At 36.1% G+C, this 18,484-nt stretch overlaps 1 protein-coding gene across 1 annotated transcript in view; it reads right to left on the bottom strand.

The window, feature by feature from the left end:
* Acat2 (Acetyl-CoA acetyltransferase 2) overlaps positions 1 to 18,484 on the bottom strand; it is a 32,663-nt gene that overhangs the window by 11,145 nt on the left and 3,034 nt on the right. Inside the window, exons 2-5 of the mRNA XM_083123909.1 lie at positions 17,187 to 17,308; positions 12,570 to 12,682; positions 6,338 to 6,537; positions 1,343 to 1,572 (exon numbers count right to left, since the gene is read on the bottom strand). Of these exons, the coding sequence (XP_082980035.1) occupies positions 1,343 to 1,572; positions 6,338 to 6,537; positions 12,570 to 12,682; positions 17,187 to 17,308 (665 nt within the window). The remainder of the gene's footprint in view (positions 1 to 1,342; positions 1,573 to 6,337; positions 6,538 to 12,569; positions 12,683 to 17,186; positions 17,309 to 18,484) is intronic.

Genomic DNA, 18,484 nt, shown 5'->3' with positions numbered 1-18,484 from the left:
TCATACAAAACAAAGTGTTATATTTCCGTACATTGTGACTTCTACATCAGTACAAACATCTTTTTTAATGATCTAATGTTTTTTATGTAAATTAGTAAGACAAGATTGGCTATATTTTGAGCTGTTAGAGAGAATAAACTTCCATGTAACACCTTTTAGAGCAAGGAACAGAACACTTTTCTACATGCCATTCTGAAGGTTAAACATACACAAAAGCTCGCCAATAATAAGAGGTCAGGAATCGTTTAATGAATTATCCTTAGTGCATGATTTGGATATATGTTTTGATTCATGTGTGGAAAATTTTGTAAAACATTATATTTTATCGGATTTGTCTGTAAAAGAGTTTTAACTGTATTTATATGTTGTCACAATATCATAAATCTTAACATTATTTTATGTATTAACATTTGTGTACATTATGTTCAGCATAAATGGGACTTCGGTCCTGTGATGGACTAATAAAGAAATGAAACATTCACAGTGTATCCAAGTACTGTGAATGCAGTTATACCATTATTGCTGGTGAAAATGGTATATAAATATTAAAAATTTTAAGGCAAGAAATTTATAGAGGGAAATCTATTGCATTGTACAGGTGTCTGATTTAGCTAATCAAATATTAAAACAAGAACATGCTGTTGATAACAGCTTCCGAAAGTTTACATACCCCCTCCCTCCAATCTGTTCACAGTTTTGCCTCCTTAGTACTCCCATTCCCATACAGAGAAGACAAAATGATAATTCAATGCATTTTCCATGTTATATACAGCCCCACTGAAAATCCCCCCTTCCACTGGTTCCTGGCACCATGGTTGTGTTGCGTATAAAAGGGGCCTAAAAGTTGATGCCGAGACATAGCAGCACTTCATAATGACATCTTTCAAAGCAAATGCCTGGAACATTCATTCCATTCCAAAAACAGAAAGGCCATTCAAGACAAAATTCCCTGATTTTTCCTGGTTTTCCAGGCCTGTCGCTACCCTGCCCATTGGGTATTGAACCTGGGACCTCTTGATTACAAGGTAATATACAAATATGCCATAGGAGAGTCCGATTATAACTTAGTATTTGAATTAAAATAAACACTTCAGTAAATGGTAATTGATATGTTTTAATTTTTGCATAACCTTATTATACCAAAAGAAAACAAAAATGTACTCAAAATATCTGAGAGGTGGTTTATTAATTAATTTAATCGTAAATTTTGTCAATCGAACATATTCTTCTGCAACATATAATAGGGACAAGTAGTGCAAAAGCAAGTATGTAATTATTAATTGCTGGCTATTCTGTTGCATTTTCAAAAAAAAATATGTATAATAATAATAATAAGGCGAACCTGAATAAAAGCTGGCTTCAACTTCTTCAGCTTTTCAATGGAGGTTTCTGGACGTGGATACTCGTCTACAGTAACCACAGTCTCACCACTTCTTTCTTTTATTGTAACAGGTACAATTTCTTTCTTAAAATACCCTTCGTTCACAGCATCAGCTGCTTTCTTCTGAGACTTCACTGCAAATTCATCCTGCTCCTCTCTGGTAATATTCCATGATTTTACCACATTTTCAGCTGAAACATACAAATTAATACTGACGTAAGTAGATGTACTATAGATATGTCAGTAATTGTGGCTGGACCAGTGTTCAAACCTGGGATATCACCTCCTATAATTTTTCATAAATGTTTCCTGATTTGTAAGGCTCAGCATTTAAAATTTTAGATGTATGTAATTTGTAATGGGCATTCCATGGAAAGTGGTCCTACTCCATGTAAATAATAAAATGAAAATTAATATGGAAATTATTATTGTTTTTAATGACATTTAAGGTTTAGATGTTTGTGAATGCATATAATTTGCACATTTCACCACTATAAGTTACTAGCATCTGCAGCCTATATGCTTCACACACAAATGAAGTAAAAATTTCCTACATTTTAAAAATGTGAGTGACACTTTTGAACAATGCTTTTCATGCATTCAGCATTTGCCATCATACTCAAGTTATTTTCTTCCCAATTTGTTAGCAGATACTACAAAGTACTTCATAATTCTATGAAATCATTTGATTATGAATATTTTAATCCAGTCTTATGTCTAAGAACCTTATATTTTGTGCGTAAAATGTCAAGCACATAACGCTGGAATGCCCCAACGTAAGTGACAGATAGTCATTAGCCTCTAAAATTATTGAATTACAGAAGAAAGGTAAAAGGAGAGTCACTTATCAATGGATACCAAAAGAAGAAAGAGTAATGGTGGGTGGTTGAGACATTGTTCTGGCCTTACCTCATTTGCACATCTTATGCATCTTCATGATATGTAACAATATATAAAAACTTAACTAAATTCCGTGAAAACCAAGGTCTGCCAAGTGACTTTTCGTTGGGTAACACATAATAGTGCATTGAGTCCCAGCGCCCCTGTTTTCTGGGTTTTGAGACTTTTCAGGCAGCTCCCCAGTTGTCCTCATGATGCTGAGTCAACATAGGAATTTTTTGAGCTCCTAGCAGGTATCAAACCCAGAACAGCTCACACCAAAGGCAAGAGTGTTAATCATTTGGCTATGTAACAAGATATAGCGAAGTTAATTGTTGGTATGAATCCTATGTGAAACTGTGGGGCAATTCCCTATTAGCCGTCTAGTGAATATCAAACTGAACATATTGATTTTGCTCATACGAAGATAAAGTTAATGAACAACAGCTTTTTCCTTAGAAGAATAATAGCACATTGCCTATTCTTGAGGGACATCAACTTCTTGTTAGTGATGAACAATAAGTATATTGATTGCCACTATTTTATCCTGTCTACTTACAGATTGTAATCCATTCTTATTACAATACCACCAAAATTGCTCTGTATTTGGTTGTTTAATACTGAAGAGAGCATCAGCCATTGGAACTTGTATGCTGATGCTGTATGATTATATTATTATTAGGAATGGCCATACCTGCATACAATTTTGTTTGTAACTGCATTACAAATATTCATGAATTTGGATTATCTGTTGCTATCAAAAGATACTGAATAATTTGAAATGTGGATTTTATGCAAACTTTAGCATCATTACATGGGATGTATTTTATGTTCAAAGTAATTTAACTTTAGAAAACAATGGTTATATTTATAAGAGCTTTTGATAAATTCATGCAGTTCATTCAGGGTTGCCAACTTTTCTGGATTAAGAAACTATACTGTGCAAGATATGTCAGAAAACTGATTTTATGGGTATGTACTTGGTGCGTACTGAAAGTCGTGATCAACTTTTTATTTCAGACGTAAATGTTCACGTAGAGCGATGCGCTGTATAAGACAGTTAGAACCATCTATTGTGACAACATACACTTGAAAGTGGGGTGTTCGGCGCAGTACGTAAGCGCATTGGCGAGTAGCGAGTAATTGCTCCATTTGACACGTCATTTCACCAGCATGCAGTAATTGAATTTCTGTTGAAGGAAGGTGCATCGGCATCAGATATCCACCGCCGATTGCAGGAAGTGTACGGTGATCAGTGTATGGCTGCCAGTAGCATCAGGCGATGGATAAAACATTTTAGAGGTGGAAACACAGACATCATTAATCTCCCTCGCACAGGCCGCCCAAGAACTGCCTCGAACAACAGGAACGTGGCTCGCGTCCAGGAAATCATCCAGGGGAACAGGCGTGTTTCGGTTAGGGAACTTTCACACATTGTTGGAGTAGGGCACAGTGCTATCTAGGAGATTGGTGTACTGGGTTACCGGAAAGTGTGTTGCAGATGGGTGCCAAGGGATTTGAATGAGGCACAAAAACGAAACAGAAAAGATGTTTGCACGGAACTTTTGGCATGGTACCGAGCAGAGGATGGAGGCGAGGGTTTCTTGAAGTGTTTGGTTACTGGAGACGAAACCATTTTCCACCTCTACGAGCCTGAGAGTAAACGTCAAAGCCTGGAGTGGCGACATCAAACATCACCAAGAAGAAACCGAGGACAAAGTCATCAGCTGGCAAAGTAATGGGAACTGTCTTCTGGGATTCGGAGGGTGTTCTTCTCGTGGACTTTCTCACTCCAGGGGAAACAATCAATGCTGCTCACTATGTGCGCATTTTGAGAAAACTTCGTCGTGTTATTCATGAAAAACGTCCTGGCAGGGATAGTGTTATCCTCCAACACGACAATGCCAAGCCGCACACAGCACAGCTAACGAGGGATGAAGTTGCCAGATTTGGGTGGGAACTCCTTCGACATCCTCCCTACAGTCCAGATCTGGCTCCTTCTGACTTTCACTTGTTTTCTTTTCTGACAGAACACATGCGGGAAAACAGATATGACACCAACAAGGAAGTGGAACTTGCCGTTAGGAGAATACTCAGACGTGCCCGAACGGAGTTCTACAACAGAGGAATTTTCAAACTTCCAGAATGTTGGCAAAAATGTGTCGATTTAGATGGTGATTATGTTGAAGAGTAATAAAGGTATGTACTTTAACAGGCATATATTAGATTCTTTTTTGTACAGTTTACTTCCTTCTTGTAACATGTTGATCACGACTTTCAGTACGCACGATAAAACCATAGCCTGCTGCAATCCTTCCAGCCTCGGCACTCGACCAGTTCGCATGTTTTTCCAAGAACTTACAATTTCTGCCACTATCCATCTAATGGTGATGATGGCCAACTGGTCTGCTTCTACCAAGATGCTTCTAAAGCAGGTGAACTTTATAATTGACAGGCTTGTGATTTAAGTATTTAGGTCTGTCAAACATTCCTGTTGTTGAGGAAGCAATACATTTGAACATAATTGAAATGAAGAATCTGCAAATAAGTTCACTTATGTCTTCAGAATGATTATTATTCGTGGAAGAGAATAACACGTTGCACTGCCTCAAAGCTGGCAGTAGGCTCTATATTTTCTTGTAAGTTTCGCTTCACACTCTGCGTAAGAGAGGCACAGCATTTTCGATAACTATATACATATGTTTTAATTGCCCATGAAACGCCAATATAGCTGGGCGATGGATAGTACATCAATCAATTTTATAAACTAGATCCATAAAAATGCCGAACTACAGGATGAGGTACATATTTGTTCATTGCATTTGGAGCGAGAAATGCTCCAAGACATAATTTTTATAACTTGTTTTGTTACAAATCCAGCAAGGGAAGATAGTTGTACCGATAGGGTGCCAAGAAGCTCAAAAGAAAGCAAAGACTTAATTAATTAAAATAAAATAAAATAAAATAAAAGTGTAACAAAGTGATTATACTTTGAATAACAAAACTAAAATATCTCATCTATGTACTAAATGGTATCCAGCAGGGTGAAAGGAGGGGCATTTCCCATGGAAAATGAGTCATGAAAATGTCATTTGGTTTGTTGGGTTTTTCTTACGTGAAAAGTACAATAAATGATAAATGTTATTCACTTTTCAAATAATTCAAAATAAAGCATTGACACAATATTGAATCATTCTTTGTCCCCACCTCAACGAAAACGTGTTATTTGACCTGGAAAATAATTGTTCCCCCTCCCCCAATGGAGGGTACCTTAGGGTATTCAGTTAGGGCTTGACACATTCTTGATCTTAGGATTGGATTGGATTGATTTGTTGTTTTAAGTCCACTTTATGCACAGTAAGGCTAATCGGGACTGGACCCACAGTTTAAAGTGGGACCCGAACCACTTGTGCCTCCACCGGGTATCGAACCCAGGACCCCTTGATTACAAAGTGATGCTACCACTGCGCCATCGGGGAGGCCCGTCTTGATCTTAGGCACAGTGGAAGTGATGTGATCAGCACCATGCACAGGTGACATTTACTCACCCAGGGCTTCCATTAGATAATAATTTATGTGAACCTGGGTGAGACCCAGACCTTCTTATGCAGGAACACCGATGGAACACCCAAGAAGACCACACAGGGAATCGAACCGGGTTCCTTCACGTGGTAGTTTAAAATCCTAGATACTGCACCACCACAGTTCTTTCTTCCATAATTAATGTATACGGAATTCACAGCAAGGCATCCAACGCCCCTAGGGGAGAAATGTGGAATTTCAGCCAGCACACAAAATCGTATTTGCGACTGTGAAGCGACAAGGCTGGAAGGATCGTAGCGGGCCATGGTAAAATTTTATCAAAAAATTGTGCATTATTAAGTAAGATATACTCACTGTAAGTAAAGCTTCTTATTAGCTCTAGTACAAATGTGACTACACAGACAATTAAAAAAAATAGATTATTGTTAATTTCAAGGTTTACCATATGTGAAAAAATTGGTAAAAAAATTAAAATGTATACATATATCAAAATGCTAGAAATTATAAGAAAATGGTATCTTATTTTTCATTTACCTGTAACTCCCATATGTATATTGTGGAATGCATCTGTTAATCCATCTACAACCATGGTGTCAACCATTGTGCAAGGGCCCATTTTCACACCTTTCCTTAAGTGAGTACAATGTGGAGCTTGACTCATTGACTCCTGTCCCCCACAAACAACAATCTTTGCATCACCTGCCTTAATGGCCTGGCATCCAAGTACAACTGATCTAAAATATACGCAAATTATTAAAATTTACATAACACATTTACATATACGAAAATTATTAAAAATTACATAACACATTTTTATACCTAGATAAGGTTTATATTGTTTAAAAACAAATTCAGTATGTGTATGTTTGTATAGGATGTACCAGAAATGATGGTGCAACAAACTGTGAAAAGCACACAATATTAGAAGCAAAAAGTCTCAGTAGACATGGGGTCGCAAACAAACCATTTGCGAGGTAATTGTGAATGTATGATTATGATCAGGGGCGGCATCAGGGGGGCACATAGGGGTGCTTTCCGCACCCCTATTCAAAACTGATTTTCAACCTAATGAAATGTTATATTACATTATGTTATTAAAACAATGTCATCACTCTGAGAATGTTTGGTATTGAAGTAATACCATTATTATTGTATTGGTCCTGAAAGAGAAATCGCATTTACTTTCTGTGGTGGCGGCAATTTGTACAAGTAACAGCGGTGGTTGTCTTTCTTTCATCACCATTGTTGTTAAGAATTGTTTCTACTTTTCCTTATTTCGGTGGCCTATTCGTGGTTTTCGATAATTGCCGACAGCTGAATATCAGTTGTTTCATGTTTTTAATTTTTTTTAGCGTTGTTGATAAAAACAGTTTTATTTCCCGTCTACTTGTTCTTCCCCTATTTTCAAAATCGCACTGCAATGAAAATTTTAGTTGCTTAAGTAGATCATCGGGTTGTGCCCAGGAAATTATTTAATGCGAGATGGTTGTATCTTTCATTGTTGTTTATGCACACTTCTGTGTTAGGGATTGAGTCTGATAATTACATGAAGCTGACCACATGATTTCGTAGTTATTTTTTTATTTGCAAATAGTAGAATTTCAGGTTGCATAGCGATTTTCTTTTACCCAACGCACAGAAATTGAACACTCAGCAGTGGTCTGTAATATCTGTGCGTTGTGAAAAAGTACAAAAAGACAAGAAGAACTGTTCATCAACAAAATGTTAGATGTTTATGGAAAGGATATGAGGTGAATGCAGTTTATATTTAAATAGGTGGTTCAAGCCTGAATTTAACACCAACGCCAAAGTATTTCCAATTCAATTTCAATTTTATGATTTGTATTACATCATTAGCAATAATGAAGGTAGAATATAAGTTTCTGGAAAGATATGAAGTTGCATGTTTGATGTTTTCCATATTTTCAACATCGCACTCCCAAAACTTCCACACCCCTAGATGATTAATCCTGGCACCGGCGCTGGTTACGATCTGCCACTGACTTGTTTATACACATTGTACGCTTGTCTCCTTGCACTCCGAGGTTTCTTTGTTTGAAACTGAACACTGCAGAACATGTAACATACTTTACAGTACAATGGTCCTTGGTAATACAAGCAACAGCAATGTCTAACAAGGTGAACCTTTTAATTCTGTTATTTGTTACTAAGTAGGACTATGGCACCTCACACATGAAAAGCATATGATGTGAAAAAAACAATCAAGTCAGTGGCAGATCGCAGCCATACATTTGCAATTATCTCACAAACTGTTTGCAACCCCATGTTTACTGAGACTTTTTTGTTTCTACTATTGTGCACTTTTCACCATTTCAGTTTGCACTATCACTTCTGGTATACCCTGTATATGTGACAAAATAAGCAAAATGCACATAATAAAAACTGAAATTTTAAATTTTTCTACCTTTTGCTTATGTAAATTATCCTAGTGCTGGGGATGATTAATGAGAATGCTCTTAACTGGGGGAAAGCATCACCCCACCTTTCTTAGACTTTGAGCCATGCTGCCCCCCCCCCCCTCATGAGAAAAATCATACAGAATTTAGACAATGCTTGTAATCCCCCCATTGCAAAGAGGCAAATCTCTTGTCACCTACAAATTGTCTAATTTTATTTCAGAAGTAAGCAAACATTTACACCAGAAATATGATTGAAACAAATCATATTTAATTACAGTTAATTAAATATGCAACATTTGTGTTCAGAACTAAAAAATATAGACTAATTAACTAACTCTCTAGCCTTCTTAAACCCGAAGGTTCATGGCTGCAGCAACACAGGCCTTCCATCTGTCCCTATCCTGAGCAAGATCTATATACTCTTTTCCATCCCTACCGATTTCCTTTAGGTCCATCTCAACGTTATCCCTCCATCTTCTTTTTGGCCTTCCTACAGGTTCCTCTTACCATCAGGTTTCCCAACAAGAATCCTGTAAACTCTTCTTTCCTCTCCCATTCGTGCCACATGGCCTGCCCACCTAAGTCTTCTTGATTTCATCATTCTAATAATATCTGGACATGAATACAAATTATGTACTTCTAAATTATGTAACCTTCTCCACTCAACTTGTCTCCTCATCCCTATTAGGTCCAAATATTTTCCTAAGGATCTTATTTTCAAATACTCTCAATTTATGTTCCTCTTTCAATGTAAGGGACCAAGTTTCGCATCATTATAATAATGCAGGCAAAATCACTGTTTTGTATATTTTAACTTTTAGTTTCTTAGATATTAAACGAGAAGACAAAGGTTTACGAAGAGAAAAGTAACATGCACTTCCTGAATTAGGCCTGTTTTTATTTCCTCTTTAATATCATTTTCATTTGTTAGTATTACTCATAAGTACTTGATTTAGAAACTGGTTCAAACGAGTTGTTATCAATAATTAGATTTTGATTATTATCCAACACTTGGTTTCGGCCTGTAAGCATATAGCCTGTTTAGTTTTCTCTTTGCTAACTTCCAAGCCTATCTCTTTAGCTGCTTTGAAAAATGTATAAGCATTATTCTTAATTGTATTTATATCATCCCCTAATAAGTCTACATCATCTGCATATGCTAACAGCTGAGTCACACCGAGTCCTTCGTTAGTTTCTTTTACCTTCCTAACAGCATATTCTATGGCAAAATTAAAGAGCAATGGAGATAATGCATCTCCTTGTTAAAATCCATCATGAATTGTAAATTTGTCAGACACATTAATACCCATACGAATTTTACTTTCTGTTTCACTGGTGCATACTTTTATCATATTAACAAGCTTCTTAGGTATTCCCAACCCTACTAATATATTATATAATTTATCTCTTGTGACTGAATCATATGCTTTTTTGAAATCAATGAATAGCTGATGGACACTTTGATTATATTCCCACTTTTTCTCAAGTGTCTGTCTGATGAGAAAAATTTGATCTGTAGTTGATCTGTTACGTCTAAATCCACATTGATAATCACCTATAATTTCATTAGCATATTGGGTTAGTCTTGTTAAAAGAATGTTAGATAATATTTTATATGTTGTTGAGAGTAGAGAAATTCCACGGTAATTATTGCAGTTCATTTTATCACCTTTTTTAAACACAGGAACAATTATGGATTCTTTCCACTGTTGACGGATTTATTCTTTATTCCATATTAAACAAATTAATTTATGAATATGACATATTAACGAATTTCCACCATATTTAATTAACTCAGCTGGTATTAAATCAATGCCAGGTGCTTTCTTATTCTTTAGCCTTTTAATAGCATCTTTAACTTCAGTCCAGTTAGGTTCTGGAACTAAAGGTTCTGCTGTGTATACTTCATTTACTTCTGATTCATCTCCTACATGAACATTTAACCCATCCGCATACCATTTAAATGCCAAATTTTTTGCCATGAAATACCATTTAAATTTGGTTATCTCCCGTGAAGGTTGCACAGCAAGACAAGATGTCAAATATTGTGAAAACTATCCTAGCAATTTACGTGAAAATTTTATATATTGAAGTGGAAGTATACTAATAAGTATGCACATATGCAGTTGAAAGATAATTAGAAACTCACCTAATAATTTTGATCACACACATCTTTGCATTCCAGTTCCATTCCTCAACCTTTTATTTTTTTCCTGCCACAGCCACCTCTTCCTCACTTTCACTACATTCTTTAAGTTCACTAACACAAAATGAACCCCCGTGTTCATCTCCACTTCCAAAATCCACATTTTCCTCTACATCGCTATCGAAAATAAACTTTTCAATTGCAGAATCTTCTACAACAATCTTACGCAACATGTTTGCAAGATGTAACAAATGAAGGTTTGTTTACATGAGAAATTACTGAACAAAACATGCTTGAAATGTTATGAAAAACTTAGCAGCACAAACATACACGTCATAGATTCGAAAGATCATACAACCTCTGCCATCTATTGAATGAAAAAGAAACTACGTGATGAAAATCGGGAACCCGTCGATTCAACGACTAGGTACGGCAAGCGAACGTCCAGACAGGCTGTCGATTTGACGACTAGGTAAGCGGATGGGTTAAGAGGTCATTAAAGTAGCTCTTCCATCTATTTAAAATATCGCTTGGATCGGCCAAAACATCAGCGTTTATATCTTATCAAGTTTACTTTAGGTAGCCACCCCTTTCTAAATTAATTTACACCTTTATATAAATCTGATATTTTTGTTTTTGCTATTTGTTTCTATTTCGTTAATTTTACTTTTCAAGTAATCTCTTTTTTTTACTTCTAAATGTGCGGTTAACTTCTCGCTTTATTCCATTATAATTGCTTAGATTTGTATCATCACAGTTATTAACCATCTAAGTCTAGCCTGATTTCTTATTTCTATTAGATTATGACATTTGTTATCAAACCATGGATTACTTTTTCTTGGTTTATGGTATCCTATACTTTCTTTAGCTGCTGATTCTATTGCATTACGTATGTGGTCCCAATTCTGTTTACATCTGTTTCATTTAAATCCTGCAAAACATCGAATCTATTTGACAGTTTAATTTGGTAATCTTTCTTAATTCTTTCATCAGCAAATTTTCCTGTATTAAATTTTTGAACTTATAGATTTTGTTGCTTATGATTTATCACTGAGAGTCTTTCTCTTAATTTAGCAATTACTAAATAATGGTCACTAGCACAGTCAGCACCTCTATGTGAACGAACGTCAATTATACTAGTATGCCTTCTCTTATCAATGAGAATATGATCTATCTGATTATGAGTTTTACCATCTGGAGAAGACCAGGTATATTTATGGTACTTTTCACAATTAAATTCTTTGAGGTTGCAAAAGTAATTAATCTTATACCATTATCATTACTTAATTCATGAAGACTTTCTTTACCAAGCATGGGTTTAAATGTCTCTTCTTTGCCAATCTGTGCGTTACAGTCACCTAACAGAATTTTCATATCATACGGGGAAAATTTATCAAAGACCGGTTCTAACTCTGCATAAAAATCATCTTTAGTATTATCATCTTTATCTTCCGTTGGTGCATGTATGTTTATTAAAATAATTTTTACCCCACCTACCCTGTAATACTGCATATGATATCCTATCATTATTAAATTCTACTGTTTTAAGAGCAGAGATAATTCTATTATTTATGAAGAAGCCCGTTCCAAAATTATGATTTTCAGTACTACCATAGAAAAAAGAATAATTTTTACTTTTACAATTCCCTTCTCCTGGCCACCTAACTTCCTGAACAGCTACTACATCTAATTTATACTTAACTATCTCATTAATTGTACACTGAAATGCCCCAGGCCGGTAAAGGCTCAGAACATTCCAGGTGCCTAATTTAATATCCTTATTCCTAATGTAGATCTTATCCTTAGTCCAGGGACCTCCCAAAGTAGTCCCCTCTGGAATATTTTACCTTTGGAACACCCAAGGCCTCATATTGCTGATTCTTGACATGTCTTTTTACAGTGCAGAGTTGTCAGCTCTACGCCTAACCCCCAATATGAATGGAGGACTGCACCTGTCGTTGGTCAGTGGATCCCTCGGATCTAACTGGGAGGATCACATAGTAGTCCACCAACCGTACCCCATTTCTGCCAATTGTGGGACGCTCATAGAGCCATGACAGGACAGCTCTGTAAATCCCAAGAGAGCAAAATGTTGACCATTTCACTCTGTTGGTTGACTAACTGCAGTGAACAAGCCACTGGGTGATGAGGTCGTCACATCCCTACGCCAACTAAAAAATATAGTCATGTTTGAACTTACTTCAAACCAGATCCACAAAGCATATTCACCAGAAATGATGGAACAGTGTATGGGATAGTTGCTTTCATTGCTGCTTGCCTTGCGGGATTCTGTCCTTGTCCAGCAGTCAGTGCCTGCAAAAGATGATACACACATTATAGGAGAAATAAACATTGAAAATTATGGCAAATTTATGCAATTAGCAGAGAATATAAGAATTTAGCTAATGACCACTGCCTTGTATTATAATGTTCATCATAATGGGGCTGCAAAAGAAAGAATGATGAAATTAGATAGCAAGGAGATGTCCTGGATTTATAGGCACTAAAAACTGCCCAAATAGGCAGGCAAAACAAAAAGCTACACAAGAGACATAGTGCAAAATCTCATTTGTATAACATTGAGGACCATTCTTTTGCAATATGGGCAGAAAATTGTATTGTGTTCATTACAGAAATAGTACAGTAGAGCGTCGATTATCCGAACGTCGGTCAACCGAACGACCGCTTAACCGAACTGTGTACTCGCTCACTTTCAGATATCTGTAATGAAAAAAGTACGTGACTTAGCTGCTCGTAAGCGTGTAGGCTTGCTTAGACAGACCAAAATAAAGGATTTTTTTAAACGTTAATTTTGTGTACTGTGTGTATTGTTCATGCAAAATGCGTATGTAATATGTACATATTTTTGTTTAATAAACTGTACCACATACTATATATTCCTACTAAAGTTGCCTTTGTACATTACTTTGTAATACATACTTAAAGAGATGCCTGTTTTTATGAATAAATTTACTGTACAGTACTTCTTTTTGGCAAATAAACATGTACAGTTCGATTATCCGAACAAACCAGTTTTCCAAACACCCATGTCCCCCAATTACTTCAGATAATCGACGCTCTACTGTATTACATATGTATACTTTATTTATTGGATTTCAGCAAACGGTTCTTCAGAACATTCTGTTTATAACAACAATTAATTCAAGCTACTCTGCAGTCATTGCTGTTTTTTTTTTTTAAATACAGTGGACTGTCTTTAATTCAAACTTGGATAATTCAAACAGAAGTTTATTCCCCTTGAATCGTATTTAATGATGTGATGTTTTTGTTGATTCAAAATTTTGATAATTCAAAATTTTTCCGTGTCTCCGTGGAGTTTGAATTAAAAAGAGTCCACTGTATTTATATTTTTATGTGTTCTCTCAAGAAGTAAGAGGATGAACTTTTCCCTTGTCACCTACAGTAAACGTTGCCCTTTACTCATGTGTTAATTGAAGATTTACTGTACACTCTAACAGTGGCGACTCGTGGCTTTTTTGGAGTGTAGGAAGAAATTATGGTAAACCTGAAGGTTTGAAAAATGTGTTCGATTACAGTCACACATATCGCTTGTACTATCCATTGCATTTTGAGTGTTAGGTGCAGGTCCTTGCTCCCTTGAACTATAAAAACCTACAAAAATAGCATTGACGATACTTTAGATATTGCAGAATTTCAATTATGTCCCTTCTCCCTGTCGTGCGGATTGAGGGTAATAAAAAATGCTGCTTAAAGTCTGAAATTTTGCCAAATGCTTCTAAATTGTGCTAGGATTTATTATTAATTATTTTTTTTTCGGATAACTGCAGTTTTAAGTTCAATTATGCATATACTTTTTGAGTATGTGATATTGTTAATTCTCCCACAAAATTGTGTAGAATGGCTCAACAAACAAAATGAGTTCAGCATAGAACTTGAAACGGTTTGAGAAACTGTTTGTTCACCCCCCAACCTTCTATTGATTTCCTGCCATAAAATCTTCTCACGAACAAAATCGACGGGATAAAGAAAAAATAGAGGATGGATCGTGGCATGGTTGTAAAAAAGCTTGTTGCTGTGTATGCATACTCCCCCTTTTTTTTTTAAACAAGTCCGCTGGTGAAATATAAATATTTGGACGTAATTTTATTTCTATTTCATGAAAACATATTCCTTTGAATTCAATTTCCACCTCCCAGGGACTAGCGTTTGCAGATTATGCTAGATTTAACCATTATACCAAAAGCAGGATCCTAGGTGCCAACGAAGATCAAACTGTGCTAGATAAAGATTTAGTACCATTTTGATGGAGTTGGCACCACTGATCGAGGAACCCCTCCATGCTCCATAGCTGGATGCTTTAAAACTGCAACCTTCCCCCTGCCTCTTTTCCACTCCTCACCCATCCGTTTGTAGTGATACCAGCGAGGTATCTCAGGCAGGGCAGCAAAGCGTGTGTGTGTCATCTTTGGCGCTGGGCTGGAACAAGCGGCACCAGCCAACTCCCCTTGACAGTAGCTAACCTAGTCAGTCAATTGTACATACATTGCGGTCATAATTTTATAATGCGCATTATTAGGAAATTCCTAAATAGTAGAGAACTGGAAGCAAGTATAAGTGAATTGTAGGAAGTTCCTCACTTGCTACATGGAGGAATCGCCCCTGCAATCTAACCAAGAGAATGAGTATCACCATTTCGTACACCCTTAATCCACCTGTTGGTAAATCTTAACAGGGACGACACCATTGAATCATTATTTCGTCGCTTTTTTTTTTTTAATACATTTGTAGGCACTATAGTAGTTACATATAATACCCTGAAACATACTTCTGTGCCAAAAGCCTATGAATCTGTATACAGGAACAAAATAGGCATTAAGGACAAAACCCAAATTCTAGTAATAGGTGTCATTTAAAAGCACCATCTTAGCAAGGAAAATCACATGAATGCTTTATATACCTATCATTGCCTTGAACAACAATCTTAAATTACATTTAAGTTTTCTATGATAATTCACTGTCCATGGGAACACTGGCTGTTTAGGTAATTTAATTTATGTCATTATTTGCGTCATTATGATATTACATTAAAATACTGACCAAAATATATACGCTAGAAAGGAAATGTTTCCACCCTCTAACAGTGTATATATATTTTTTATACTAGAAATTCTGCATTGTTCAGTATTTTAATGTTTCATTAACATGGAAGCAAGACTTAGCAGTGTTACCATATGGTAAGAGGACGATGGAAGGAAAAAGGGGAGAAAGTGGAAGGAAGGCATTAAGAGTCTTCCCCCATTATTTATCTGCAGTGATTGACAAAAATCATGACAACGGTATTGATAGGATAATAATTTAATTTCTTTGCAATCATCATGTTATGAAACCCTTATTCTTATAATATTGCCTTGTCTATAATTTTACTCCACTTTTGTACTGCACTATGTTAATCACAACATGCAGTTTTAAAGTTTAGCAGGCACAAGTAATTTTTGACTTGCTTTATTTTACTCAGTTTTTTGTGCCACTTTTGGCTAATTTGCGAAGATGAAGTAATTTTTGAATCTGCGCTTCTGTAAAATTGCCAAGTAGCCACCTTTGGTGACTAGAATCAGCAATTACATTTTTTTTCTGACAATGAGATGACATTGTATTGGGTATTGCTCATATTTGGAAAATCAAAAAGAGAAGAATTTGAGACAGCTTCTGTTACAAATCAGTTGACTAACTTGATAAGGGTTTGTAATAGACTGCAAATGCTAAATTTTTAATCTCTACCAAATGAGTTATAATTTGACAACAAAGTTTTCAGTTTGGTGACTAGGTTTAACACACTAGGAGCCAGCTAGCACAGTCTACGGCAACAGAAATAGTAGGCAAATTGTCCATCACCATTTTCATTCAGTCCGATTTCCACAATGTGATGATCATGAATTGAAGTAAAACGCCAATAAGCAGATGGCAACATCTGCTTTGCATAAACAGAAATTCATTCCTTAAAACAACACAGGGTGCGGAATAAAGAGTTATGAAAATAGTGATGGACAATTTGCCTATTATTATCCTTGCCGTTGACTCTACCTAAGCTATAGTATTGAACACTGGAATAGTGCTTCATCATGTAGGAATAAATATTAAAACTCAAGAAAGTTGTAAATGTGGCAATAATAATCCTGATGTTCAACATTTATTTCTAGAATGTCCAATTTTTTCAAATCAACAAATCACACTCTACAAAGGTATACAACGTTTAAAAATTCAATATCACTCTCATCCATTCTAACAGATATATCCCCTTCATTAATATGGATTCTGTATGCATATGCTCAAAAATATAGGCTCGAAATATAAAGTGATTTATATATATATATATAAAAATAAGGAACAGCAAAAGGATAAAAAAAAGAATTATTCATAATAATCGTTTTATGTTTGTGATGCTGATTAATTTGAGAGACTAACAATCAATCTTAGAAGAAAAACATTAAAACAAATACAAAACTGTAACGATGTCCAAAGTCGACAAGATAATGCTGACAGGGACAGTTAAAAAAGAAGAAGAAGAATCATCATGTAGGAACTCTGGCTATGCAGTTTCTTGCTAACAACTACAGCAGACAAGCAGTCTTTTACATAATACAGCAACACTATGGGAGATATCACAGCAAAGTGACACGTGACATGAGTCGCTTGAGGATTTGACCAATTAAATGCAGGGTTGTGTGGCCTGACATGCTGCTACAGTGTGAAATGTTGCTGTTGATTGGTTCGTTCCCAAGAGACATGTACGTTTGGTCTGAAATCTCCCTTATACTTAACTACTAAGGACACACACCTGGCCCATTATCACCTGACACACTTGATCAGATTGGATGTTCGCCCTGCACAGGGCTTCCCTAATGGCAATTCCTCCCAATTCATGGGCTTTGAGTGATGACAATGAGCCATTAAGAGAACCTGAAACAAAAATTAAGCTATAAACTTCTACATAGAAAACACCTGAGCATACAGAAATAGTGAATTACTTCTTTTAAAGGGGTCATTATCTAAAAACAGTGATAAGGCATCTGATTATCCATACGGTTTGTTGCTGTTACTTCAGTTGTGTGTCTTCTGGAAGCTAAATTTATGTTAAGAAAGAGGAAATAATTTTTAAAAAAGTCCCAGTTGTGGGCTTTCATAATTCAGTCAGCAATTGGTGATTGATTAAATAGCACGTACAATAGTGCAAGGAAACCTTCACTGCAAAACCAGGATTCGAACTTAAGGTCCCTGATTTTATGATGCATTAAGTTTTCGGTAACAGTTTCATACATCGGAGACACATTTCTTCAATTTTATACAAGAAACTACACTAGACTCTCGCTAATCCTGCCACTCCTTGCACATATGGGTGCCGGATTCGTGGAAGTGCCGGATTATTGAGAGGGTCGGAAATTACGTACTACTATGTAGTTTAAACACATAGGGACTATACAGGCTGTACTTTACGTGTTTCCTTTTAGAAGCCATAGTATGTACTGAACTTTACTGTAAGAAAGTCACAATTTCAAATACTGTACGTATGTATAGCATTGTTTAACATTTTTAACTAACAACATTGTTGAACACGATAATTCATTGTTGTGCACGTCATTTCTGCTTGAGTGACTACAGGCTGGATGTGGGCCGGACTATTGAGGGCCGGATTAGCAAGAGTCTAGTGTACTTACGAAAATGAGTTTCTCCAAGGTTTACAACGTTCGTCGAGGTATTTTCTTTCATCGTGGAATATATTTGACCGGGAATTTCTCAATTTTGTTTGAAATTCGGCATACTCACTAATTTTGGACCCCTAATCACGAATATGCAGTTAAAATTTGGCGCTCACACGTGGAAATAGCAAAATAATCTAAATTAAATTTTTATTTCTACACCCTTGATTTCGGATTTTTTCTTTTTTTGTGAACATTATGTAACGCTAATTGTGAAGAACATAAATCATCTAGAGCGCGGAAAGAACTATTTACCAATTTATAGCCGACTGAAGGTCAGATATTGCCTTTTGAAAATTTTGAGTCCAAATTTCCCACCGATTCCGGGCTCCGCCCCTGGGGTAATTGACCTACCGCCCCCAACCGCTAACACGGCCCC

Source organism: Lepisma saccharinum, chromosome 6 (assembly GCF_977018435.1).
Source record: "Lepisma saccharinum chromosome 6, izLepSacc3.1, whole genome shotgun sequence".
NCBI classification, from domain to species: Eukaryota; Metazoa; Arthropoda; class Insecta; order Zygentoma; family Lepismatidae; genus Lepisma; species Lepisma saccharinum.
The sequence above is the reverse complement of the archived record's forward strand: the minus strand, read 5'-3'. Positions and strand labels throughout refer to the sequence as shown.